The sequence below is a fragment of the Callospermophilus lateralis genome, chromosome 18 (assembly GCF_048772815.1).
Source record: "Callospermophilus lateralis isolate mCalLat2 chromosome 18, mCalLat2.hap1, whole genome shotgun sequence".
Lineage (NCBI taxonomy): Eukaryota > Metazoa > Chordata > Mammalia > Rodentia > Sciuridae > Callospermophilus > Callospermophilus lateralis.
The window spans coordinates 19,518,525-19,530,679 of NC_135322.1; the positions used below are offsets into that span (position 1 = coordinate 19,518,525).

Consider the following 12,155-nt stretch of genomic DNA (forward strand, 5'->3'; position numbering starts at 1 on the left):
AGATGAATCTAGATCCATTGGTAGGAACCAATTTATAGAGACCTATGCTGTACTAGACCATTTACATATCATCAAGAGAGTGGAGCTGTCTATGAGGATTTTCTTGCTGGGTGGAGATAGAATCATCTTGTCTTTCAGAGACCAGAGGTGAGAGGACCATAGTTGGGAAATGATTATAATGGCACATGTAAGAAATGTTCATCATACTATGAGGGATTTACTCTTTTGAAACAAAAACAAAAATTGTGAGGTCTTTTTGGAGGCCCTTCTAGATGCCAGCCCCTGGGGATTTGAAGGTTAAGAAGAAAACCCTTTCTTGTCCTTGCATATCTCCCAGGTGGTGGTAGGGGTGAGGGAGGAGACAGACTTGTAAACTAAGTTTTATGACAAATGCAGAGTGGTATGCACCATACAAGAGAGGTAAAGAAAGTGGAGAGAAGTGGCAAAGACTGCTCTGCAACACCTGTTCCTGGGAGTGGCCCTGCAAATGGGACTAAGGTAGCAAGGAGACCCTTAGTTCTGCCCATCCCTCACTCCTGAGAGTTGTCCCAGCTGCACATCTCCTTCTCCCCTGTACTTTGTGTCTACTACTATTTGATTAGTCTTTGAAGGGTCCATTTTCAAAAGGTGCTCCTCACTAGACCATAGGATATCCTCATCTGGTTCCAAAGGCTTGCAAATGGGAATAATCCTCATTGTTACCTCCAGCCCACTGTTGTAGCTTTTCCCCTTCCAGGTGACTCTGTGACCAGCAAACTAGAGTACTCATTATTTGCAGAGTACTATCACTGGTGTCTTGCTCCATTCCTCTGCTTATGCTGTGCCCAGAATGCTCTTCCATCACATTCCAAATGTGGGAGCAGTGACCATCTTTGAAGACCCAGTCTAAATGCCTCTGTGATTTTCTCCAAGGGGAACACTTGAAGTCCCCTTGCTGGCCCCCAAGACCTGAAGGAGCCCTTTCTTCCTTGGGCTACCTCAGCATTTTGTTTTTACCTCTTGCTTGTCACTCTGTAATTCTGTGTTCTTGATTAACTATTTGGGTGTTTTTCCTCTATACCTCCTCGAAGACAAGGTTTTCTCAATGTTGTGTGGTGTCCTGCTCGTAGGTGTGAGTGAATAGCTAGTGCCCAGAAAATAAAGATTGGCCTAGTCCCAGAAACTTCTGAGGGATCCCTGTTGCATAAAGCAGGATCTGAATTTCATTTTATATAGGAATGTTTTTCATTACTCTGTGTGTTTGAGATAAGCCATCTAAAACATTTATTAAGCTCCTACCAGATATAGGGCAGTGTGCTCAGTGCTAGAGTTCCAGGATTAATAAAGATAAGAAAGTCACCTTCTTCTTAGGAAGTCACCCTGCACAGCAGGGGACGCACAGGGGACATCACTGGCAGTACTACTATGGAACAAGTAGAGAGGCTAGGAGTGACTCTGGGATATGGTCCAGAAAGCTATTGTGAGGAGAAAAGGACAAGAGGACCCCCACAATGGGCTCTCCTGCTGGGTGCACTAGTATGGCCAGAAGGGGATTGGGAGTGCTAGGGCAGGAGTGGAGCTCCTGATGGGGCTGGATCCCTCATTGACCAGTGCATGTTTCCCCTTCTGGGCATGGGAAGTGGTGGTAGTGACAGGACCCAGTGATTACTCCATCCCAGTAACCTCTGCTGGGTTTCATTTGTGCAGAAACACATCACCCCTGGCCTCCTCCCTGCAGCCACCATTGCTCCAAAACCAGCTGTACCTCGAACACCTCCTCCCCGAAGCCCTAATGTATCTCCAGAGAGACCAAGGTGAGTCTCAGATGAGCACACCCTGAGGTTACTCCTGTCCTCAGCACCAAGTACTGGATCCTGGAACTATTAAAAAACACACACACACACACACAAGTTCACAAGTAGGGTAATTAGAAGCACATCCTTTGAAATATTTACCACAATTCTATATTGCTGCACTTAATCTGGCTTCTTTGAGGATAAAGAACTTACCTAAGGTCTCTCCAAGTAAGGTGTATGATCTCACATTTTATGATTGGATGTAATTAGTGTTTTTCAAAATAAAAAAGCATTAGCTCAGTGCATTGGCACATGCCTGTAATCCCAGTAGCTCAGGAGGCTGAGGCAGGAGGATCAAGTTCAAAGCCAGCAAAACTGAGGTGCTAAGCAACTCATTGAGACCCTATCTCTAAATAAAATACAAAATAGGGCTTGGGATGTGGCTTAGTGGTTGAGTGATCCTGAGTTCAATCCCTGGTACCCTCCCCCAAAATTTTTAAAATATTAAAAAGCATTAAAACCCAAGTGTTCAGGTTAATAGTACTTCCTTTATTCTTTTGGTGCTGGGTATTAAACTCAGGGCCTTGTAAGTGCTAAGCTCATACTGAATCATTGAACTATATCCCAGCCAGGTAATAGTTCTTTAGAAAGAGTTTTGAATTGTGCACATAGTTTCTTTTCTTTTTATGATACCAGTAATTGACCTTAGGGGCACTTAACCACTGAGCTAGATTCCCAACCCTTTTTTTTTTATTTTAAAAATTTTTTTAGTTGTCAATGAACCTTAATTTTATTTATTTATATGCGGTGCTGAGAATTGAACCCAGTGCTTCACACATGCTAGGCAAGTGCTCTACCACTGAGCCACAACCCCAGCCCTTTTTATTTTTATTTTTATTCTTTTAAATATCAACCTTTTTATTTTTTATTTTGGAACAGGGCCTCATTAAGTTGCTTAAGGCCTCACTAAATTGCTGAGGCTGGCCTGGAACTTGTGATCCTTTTGCCTCAGTCTTGTGAGTCCCTGGGATTGCAGGGATGTGCCACCGCTCCTGGCCACATGATTTTCTTTTTAAACACAATCCTGTCTTTTAAAAGAACTGCTTTATGTTCTTTAAGAAGTACATTCACTGCTGAAATTTGACATACCCTATCCTCCAGTGCTCTGAAATAGCAGCTACCCTGACTCTCATTCCTAAGACACCCCTGCGTAGTGTACCTTTTAGACAGAGTTTGGGTCTATTTTTAGTCCATAGAAGACATTGACTTCTGGGTTATTAACAGTGAATAAGAACTAATTTCATTACAGGGTGGTACCGTCTTTTTAGTGTTCTTTGGTTCTAGAATGTTGTGTACCCCTGATTTAAAAAAAAAAAAAAAAAAACTTCGAAGGGCTCATTGGTAGAGTGCTTGTCTAGCATGCACTGGGTTTGGTTCCACTACCAGAAAAAAAAAACAGTGTGAAATGTTTAGCATTTGCTTTTTCTTCAGCACAGTCTGGATACCATGAATAGTAGTAGTGTTTACTTTGTGCCAACTGCCTTGGTAAGTACTGAAGAAGCATCTCCTCATTTCCTCCTCCCAACAACCCCATGAGAGGGATCCTGTTTGTCATCTCTCTATTGGTCACCTGCAAGGCTTGAGTATTAGCATCTGGCACAGATCTCAAGGCTGGCTAGAGGAGTGGCCTGGCTGTGGTGCAGATGTGGCTCTGCCCACCTCTTCAGTGTTGTGTTGTTGGGGCTTCATGCAACCATGGCAGTAGCTGGGGCTGGAGAGTAGCTTCCCATTCCATTATGCCCCAGAAAAACAAATAAAATGTATTATTTTATGGCAAGTCTTGTTTTATTAGAAAAATTTCATAGTATCCTGTGCTTTACAAAAATATTTTCCTAGGTTATGATCTTTATAACCCCCAAATAGTAGATATGGATTTGGCAAATTAGGCATATTTCTAGATTTCAAAAAAATAATTTTTTTAATGACACCTCAATTAACCTTTAATATTATTATTCCACTTCATGTTTAATGCAAAGCCTCCTAGCAATTTACTTCTATTTCTTCCTTTCCATCTTTTGTGTGACTATTGTTGTAAATTTTTACTCTTTTTTTTTTTAAATTAGTGCATTAATTATATGTAATAGCGAGATTCATAAAATTTTAATTCTACATGTAGAAATCCAAAAGTGCATTGCTACTGTTTTTGCTTTAGACAGTTATTTGTCTTTTAAAAGTATTTTACTGAGGTATAATATGTATAGTAAACTACGTATTTAACATGCATAATTTGCTAATTTTGAGATACGTTTATCTCTGTCAAACCATTACAACATTAAAGATAATGATGCCCAAGAGATTCCTAAAACCCCTCTGCTATGCCTTTCTCTTGTTCCTCTCTTCCCATTCCCCTGCCCAACCCACTTACACTCACAGGTAACCGCTAACCTGTCACTGTAGATTAGTTTGTATTTTCTAGAATTTTATATAAGCAGAATTACATAAAATAATTATGCTGTCTTTTTTCACTTGTAATTATTTGAGATGCATCCACATTATTGTGAAAATCAATAATTCATCCTTTTTATTACTGAGTAGTATATTTATACCACAATTTGTTTATCCACTCACCTGTTTCTAATTTTTAGTTATTAGAATAAAGCTGCTATGAATATTTGCATATGAATATTTGGACACATGCTTTCATTTCTCTTAGGTAATTAGGAGTGGAATATTTGGGTTATGAGACAGATGGGCATTTAATTTAAGAAACTGCTAAACTATTTTCTAAAGATGCTGTTCTATTTATGTTTCTATTGAAACCAGATTTTCTCCATTTCTACTGGTAGGTGGGATCTAAGCCTGTTTTAATGTCAGCAGCTAATCAAGACAGGGGATGCCTGTCAGTGTCCTCTCTTGAGGGGAGCAGCCAGCAAAGCTGGATTTCCTCTCCCCTACCATTGAGTTGTGTATTGCAGCTCTTAGAGGCAATTCAGTTCTGTCAACACCATATCATCAGATGCCACAGGTTAGCCTCTTCCCCATTTCAGATATCACAGAGTCCAATTCGTTTTACTTGTTTCTGACCTACTGGCTAGGGTTTCCAGGGTTTCCACAACCTTTTTCTTACATTTGGTTTATTTCGTAGAGCAGCTTACAGAACTCAGGGAAACAGGTTTACCAGTATATTATAAAGGGTATTTTAGAGGATATAAGTAAATAGATGAAAATATAATAGAGTGAGGTCAGGAAGGGTCTCTAGCTCAGGAGCTTCTGCCCTGTGGAGTTGGGGTAAATCAGCCAGCACATTGTTATGTTCTTGTTCACCTTCCTGCAAGCTCTCTGAACCAGTCTTTTGGGGTTTTGTGGAAGTTTCATTATGTAGGCAAGATTGATTAAGTGATTGGCTGTTGGTGGTCACCTTCTCCCTCTTTGGAGCTGAAAGTTCCTGCCCTTTGAGCACCTGCCTTGTTCCCTGGGCAACAACTCCCATCTCTGGTTATTGAGGGATTTACCAAAAATCACCTCATTAACCTAAGGAGTATTCAGGTGATTTGGAAGGACTTGTAAATAATGAAGGGCTGTCTCTCATCTTTATTGCTCCGAAGCTGTTCTGGAGTTGCTTCAGGAATCAAGGACAAAAAACCAAATTCTTAAACGAAAAAATGTTTTTATTGCTCTAGTTACTTAGGAAATAACAAGAGTTACAGGAGCTGTGAGCATATCATAATATGATAGTAGTAATATCATCATGGTTTTATTTTTCATTTCTCTAATATATGGCATTGAGCATCTTTTCATATGCTTATCTGTTTCTTCTTTAATGAAATATCGATTCAAGTCTTTTGCCCATTTTTAAATATTGGGTGGTTTTCTTAATGCATCATGAGAGGTTTTTTTCAAATATATATATATATATATATATATATATATATATATATATATATATATTACAATTTCTTTACCAAATATAGGATTTGCTAATAGTTTTTCCTTGTCTGTGGCTTGTCCTTTTAGTCTTTTAGCAGTGCCTTTCAAAGAACTTTCAAAAGTTCTTTGAAACTTCTTAATGTTTCTGATGTCCAGTTTATCAATTTGTTTCTTTCATGAATCATATTCTCTGTATCATGCCTAAGAAATCTTTGCCTAAATTCACAAAAGTTTTCAGCTATATTTCCTTTAGAAGTTTTATGATTTTAGGCTTTCCATTTGGGTTTCTAATCCATTTCAAGTTAAATTTTGTATATGGCATAGAAGATATAAGGAAGATATAAATTCAAGTTCATTTTATTTCTTTTTTGCATATGGATATTCATTTTTTCCAGCACCATTTGATGTTAATGGTGATGGTCTAGGGGTCTCGTTGTTTCTCGGCTCTTGTATTATTTTCTCTGGTTTTATTGGGGAGCTTAGGGAAGTATCTGAAACTTGGAGAAGTTTCCAGGTTACCACCTCTCAACTTTTGACTTAGGATAGCATCAGATTTTTAAGTCCCCATTGCACATGGTCTTAAATGTTACTATTATTTTGAGATTAAAATCACATGCTAGCCCCAGGCCAACATGGTTCTAAATGGAGAAAAATTGAAAGCATTCCCTCAAAAAACTGGAACAAGACAGGGATGCCCTCTTTCACCACTTTTGTTTAACATAGTTCTTGAAACTCTAGCCAGAACAATTAGATGAAAGAAATTAAAGGGATACGGATAGGAAAAGAGGAACTCAAATTATCACTATTTGCCAACGATATGATTCTCTACCTAGAAGTCCCAAAAAATTACACCAGAAATCTTTTAGAACTAATAAATGAATTCAGCAAAGTAGCAGGATATAAAATCAACATCCAAAATCGAAGGCATTTCTGTACATCAGTGACAAATCCTCAGAAAGAGAAACTAGGAAACCACCCCATTTACAATAGTCTCAAAAAAAACAAACAAAAAAACCCCAACTTGATGAAAGACCTCTACAATGAAAACTATAGAACGCTAAAGAAAGAAATTAAAGAAGATGGAAAGATCTACTTGTTCTTGGATAGGCAGAATTAATATTGTCAAAATGACCATATTACCAAAAGTGCTATACAATGCAGTCCCAACCAAAATCCCAAAGACACTCCACTAAATAGAATAAGCAATCATGAAATTCATCTGGAAAAACAAGAGACCCAGAATAGCCAAAGCATATGGATATTCATAATAGCCTCAGCAAGAAGAGTGAGCTGGTAACATTATTATTCCAGACCTTAAACTATATTGCAGAGCATTAGTAACAAGGACAGCATGGTATTGGCACCAAAATAGACCTATAGACCAATGGTACAAAATAGAGGATACAGAGACAAACTAACATAATTACAGTTATCTCATATTAAACAAAGGAACCAAAAATATACATTGGAGAAAAGATAGCCTCTTTAACAAATGGTGCTGGGAAAACTGGAAATCCACATGGAACAAAATGAAATTAAACCTCTGTCTCTCATCATGCACAAAACTCAACTCAAAGTGGATCAAGGATCTAGGAATTAAACCAGAGACCTTATACCTAATAGAAAAAGTAGGCCCAAATCTCCATCATGTCAGATTAGCCCCAATTTCCTTAATAAGACTCCTATAGTGCAAGAATTAAAACCAAGAATCAATAAATGGGATGGATTCAAACTAAAAAGCTTCTCAGCAAAAGAAACAAATCAGTGAGGTGAATAGAGAACCTACAGAATAGGAGCAAATCTTTACCACAGCACATCAGATAGAGCACTAATCTCTAGGATATAGAAAGCATTCAAAACCTTAACACCAAAAGAAAAAAAAAAAAAGCCCAAAATAACCCAATCAATAAATGGCCCAAGGAACTGAACAGACACTTCTCAGAAGAGGATATACAATCGATCAACAAATATATGAAAAAATGTTCAACATCTCTAGCAATTGGAGAAATGCAAATCAAAACTAAGATTTCTTCTCACTCCAGTTAGAATGGCAGCTATCAAGAATACAAACAGCAAATGTTGGCGATGATGTAGGGGAAAAGGCACACTCATACATTGCTGGTGGGACTGCAAATTAGTGCAGCCAATCTGGAAAGTAGTATGGAGAATCCTTGGAAAACTTGGAGTGGAACCACTAATTGATCCAACTATCCCACTCTGGTTTATACCCAAAGGATTTAAAAATAGCATACTACAGGGACACAGCCACATCAATGTTTATAGCAGCACAATTCACAATAGCTAAATTGAGGAACCAACCCAGATGCCCGTCAGTTGATGAATGGATAGGGAAACTTTGGGAGATATACACACACACACACACACACACACACACACAGGAATATTACTCAGCATTAAAAGAGAATAAAATCATGGCATTTGCAGGTAAATGAATGGAGTTAGAGAATATAATACTAAGTGAAGTTAGCCAATCCCAAAAACCAAAGGCCGAATGTTTTCTTTGATATGAGGATGCTGACTCATCATGGTGATGGGGGTGGGGGAGCATGGGAGGAATGGAGGAACTTTAGATAGGATGAAGAGGAGGGAGGGGAAGAGGTAAATGGGGGTAGGAAATGTCGGTGGAATGAGTTAGACATCATTACCCTAAGTACATATGTATGAAGACGCGAATGGTGTGAAAATACTTTGTGTACAACCAGTGACTTGAAATACTGTGCTCTATATGTGTAATATGAAATGAATTTCATTCTGCCATCATATGTAACAAATCAGAATAAATAAATAATTAATAAAAATTCATATGATAAAGACCTAAAGGTAACTCTTGGTCACCTTGGTTTGTGCTGACCAGTTTTAATTGATAAATAATTAATTGACTGTTTTTAGTAAATGATAAAATGTGTTTTTAACAGATTCTATGGTTACCCTTCAGAGTTAGCATGTTCTTATTGGCAGGGAGGAATCTTAAAGTCAAGAGCCTTGAGAGAGAACAGGTTGTTTGCTGAGGAATGTAACATACCCTGATGACTTACCAGAGTAGGGCCAGAATGGCCTTAGGTAAGTTGCTTTTTAGGAGAAAGCAAGTGGTCGGTCCAGTCCTGGCCCCTTAACTTCATGTTCCCACTGCTCATGCTGTCTGCTGCCTATCAATATTTTGCTGTGTAACATACTGCACCAAAACTTAGTGGTTTAAACATTGAAAACCAGCATTTTTTAAAATCCACATCTCACTGATGCTTTAAAAAAATTTTTTTTCTTTTCATTTTGGTTATTTCCTGTTGCTTTTGTCTTCTGCAATGATTAATCTGCTGTATCAGTGTATTTTTTATCTCTGGTATTGTCATTTCATCTCCTTTTTGAACATATGGAATACAGTTATAATAACCCTCTTAATGTTCTTTTCTGTCAATTCTCACATATATGTTCAATTCTGAGTGGGCTTCAATTGGTTGTTCATAAGAGATTGTTATGTCACTTTATGTGCCTGGTTATTTTTGAATACAACACATTGTGAATTTTACCTTGTTGAAATTTTTATATTCCTATAAATCTTACTGGTCTTTGTTCTGGGATATAGTTAAGCTACTAGAAAACAGTTGAATCTTTTGAGTCTTGATGTGTTAGGGAGTGTCGGGAACAGTGCTCAAGTAGGACTAGCTATTTCCCACCACTGAGGCCAGACCTTTCTGAGTTGTGTACCCAGTGTTCCGTGAATGATACGTTTTTCCAGTCCATCTGGTGGGAATAGGCACTGTCCCAGGCCTTGTGTAAGCGTCTGGCACTGTTCCTCTAATGTCTTTGGATGGATCTTCCTCCAGCCTTGGATCATTTCTTTGCACATGTGTGCTGAGGAATATTCTGCTTAACACTTGGGGACCTTCTATAGATCTCTAAGTTTCTCTCTGTGCAGTTCTCTCCTTTCTGGTACTCTATCCTGCAAATTCTATCTGCCTTGGTGTCATGGACTCTCAGCTCTATCTCTCAACTCAGAGAGTCTGCCTGGCCCCACCTCAGTTCCTTCTCCCTGTGCTGTGTGACCTGGAAATTTTCCCAGGCAATAAGCTGGGACAGTTCGGACTCTGTTCTTTTGTTTTGTTTGGCTTTTTTAGGCAGGAGGTTGAACCTGTTTTTTCTATCTTTCCTATAACCTATTTTTAAATAATTTGCAAGAGTTTTAAAAGCATCCCTTTACATCATTTCTTTATTTTTATATCTCTTTTTTTCTTCCATTCTGATCTTTCATTTTAATAAGAAAACTGATTGAAGATAGGCGTTGGGATCTGACTTCCAGGACTAGAGATCTGGTTATACCTGCTATTGGCTAGAAAATCTTTACAAGTTAAATTTGCTTGAAAAATGGGGTAATAATTGATTCATACAGTTGATGTGAGAATTAAGCGAGATGGTCTGATGGTACATAGCAGGTTATGGGCATGTAGGCCATAGGTGTTCAGTTAAACACCATAGTGTCCCTGTCTCACTGTCCCACTGGAATGTTTTTACCCACAGATCTGCCCTGGCTGCAGTCATTCTGGCAACAACACTGACTGGGCGGACCGTTGCCATTCCCCAGCCTCGCCAGAGATCCCGATCTGAAAGTGAAGTCTCCATCGTGGAAAAGGACAGCGTCATCCAGCCCTATGCCACCAGCTCAGAGCATGGGCTTGGGTAGGAACAGTATTGCTGGCTCTGCTTTTGCTGGGGACAGAAGAGGAGCAGCTCAGCATCTTCACTGTGTGTGTGGGGGGGAGGACACACACATGTGTGTATGTTATTTATGATAAGAGACTTAGTTGTCAGGTTTTATCCTTAGTGTCAATGGGACACTGTCCAGGGACATTAATTGCCCTTGAATCAGAATTTTCTCCAAAGTGTCTCCCTAAACTTGTAAAAGCACTGGTGATTTTAATGACAGCACAGGGCCAGTGAATTTAGTGTTGGCTTTTAGCCCTGAGTAGGATTCTCTATGCTACAACCCAAATAGAGTTTTCTCATTACTCCTCCAGAATCTCTCCTCCGAGTACTCATGCAAGTTTTGCCTGTTTTCCCTTTGAACAGCTTTTCTTTATTGCATCAGCTGGGTTTGAGCTGACACAGGGCTGAGAGGTCAGGAGGGTTTCCTTTGGAGGAAGCGTGGGTTGAGGGGAGCACTTGGGGACATACATAAATCACCCTGAAACAGGGACCAGAGACAGGGCAGCAATTTAAGGCAGATGTTTGTGTCTGTGAGGGCTCCAGTGATGGGGACAATGAGTGGGGTGGCCTATGGTATCTTGTTCAGAGGGTTGGAATGTGCCCTAAGAGCACCAAAGATACCGATGGGCTTTTAGGGCTTGTGGGTGAGAATGAGGACATCTAATTTGCATATATACACTGGAGATTAAACCCAGGGGTATTTTTTAGACTTTTTTCTTAGTTGTTGATAGATCTTATTTTATTTATTTATACATGATGCTGAGAATCCAACCCAGTGCCTCATACATGCTAGGCAAGTGCGCTATTGCTGAGCCGTAGTCCCAGCCCTAAACCAGGGGTATTTTGCCACTGAGCTATATTCACATTCCCTACTATTTTTTTGTTTTGAGACAGGGTCTCTCCAGGTTGCTTAGGGTCTTACTAAATTGCTGAGGCTGCCCTCAAATTTGATATCCTTCTGCCTTAGCCTCCTGACTCACTGGGATTACAGGCAATGTGTCACTGTGCCTGGCTTAAATTTGCCATTTTAACTGTCATATATATACAATTTTTTGTTTTGTTTTTTGGTTCTGGGGATCAAACCCAGAGTCTTGCTCATACTATGCACATACTTGATCACTGAACTATACCCCTAGCCTGTATGTATGTATATACACACATACACACACACACATCTACATATATATATACCAAATATTCTGTATTTTTAATGTAGCAATACCAAATATTCTATATTTTTTAATTATTATTATTTTTTGCATTACAATTCTTAATACACCATTATATAATAATTTATCATATCTCTGATTATATATAAGGTATGTCGACACCAAATATTCTGTATTTTTTAAAAACATTTTTTTCTTAGTTGTTGATAGATCTTTATTTAATTTATTTATATGTGGTGCTGAGAATCGAACCCAGTGCTTCAACATGCCAGGCGAGTGCGCTACTGCTGGGCCACAGTCCCAGCCCTCTGTATTTTTAGTGTAGCAGAATTTATCTGTTTTCCTCCTTATAGTTTCTGTCTTTATGTTTATATTTATAAAGACATTTGCACTATAGTGTGTGTATATATATATATATATATATATATATATATTTTTTTTTTTTTTTTTTTTTTTTTTTTTTCCTTCTAAGTTGTGTTTTTATTTTTCCATTTAATCTTGACTCTAGGGCTGGGGTTGTGGCTCAGTGGTAGAACACTCACCTAGCATATGTGAGGCACTGGGT

The 12,155-nt window shown here is 38.8% G+C and overlaps 1 protein-coding gene across 1 annotated transcript in view; it reads left to right on the forward strand.

Annotated features, from left to right (window-relative positions):
* Cep89 (centrosomal protein 89) overlaps positions 1-12,155 on the forward strand; it is a 64,110-nt gene that overhangs the window by 2,305 nt on the left and 49,650 nt on the right. Inside the window, exons 2-3 of the mRNA XM_076838046.2 lie at positions 1,687-1,793; positions 10,236-10,394. Coding sequence (XP_076694161.2) covers positions 1,687-1,793; positions 10,236-10,394 — 266 coding nt within the window. The remainder of the gene's footprint in view (positions 1-1,686; positions 1,794-10,235; positions 10,395-12,155) is intronic.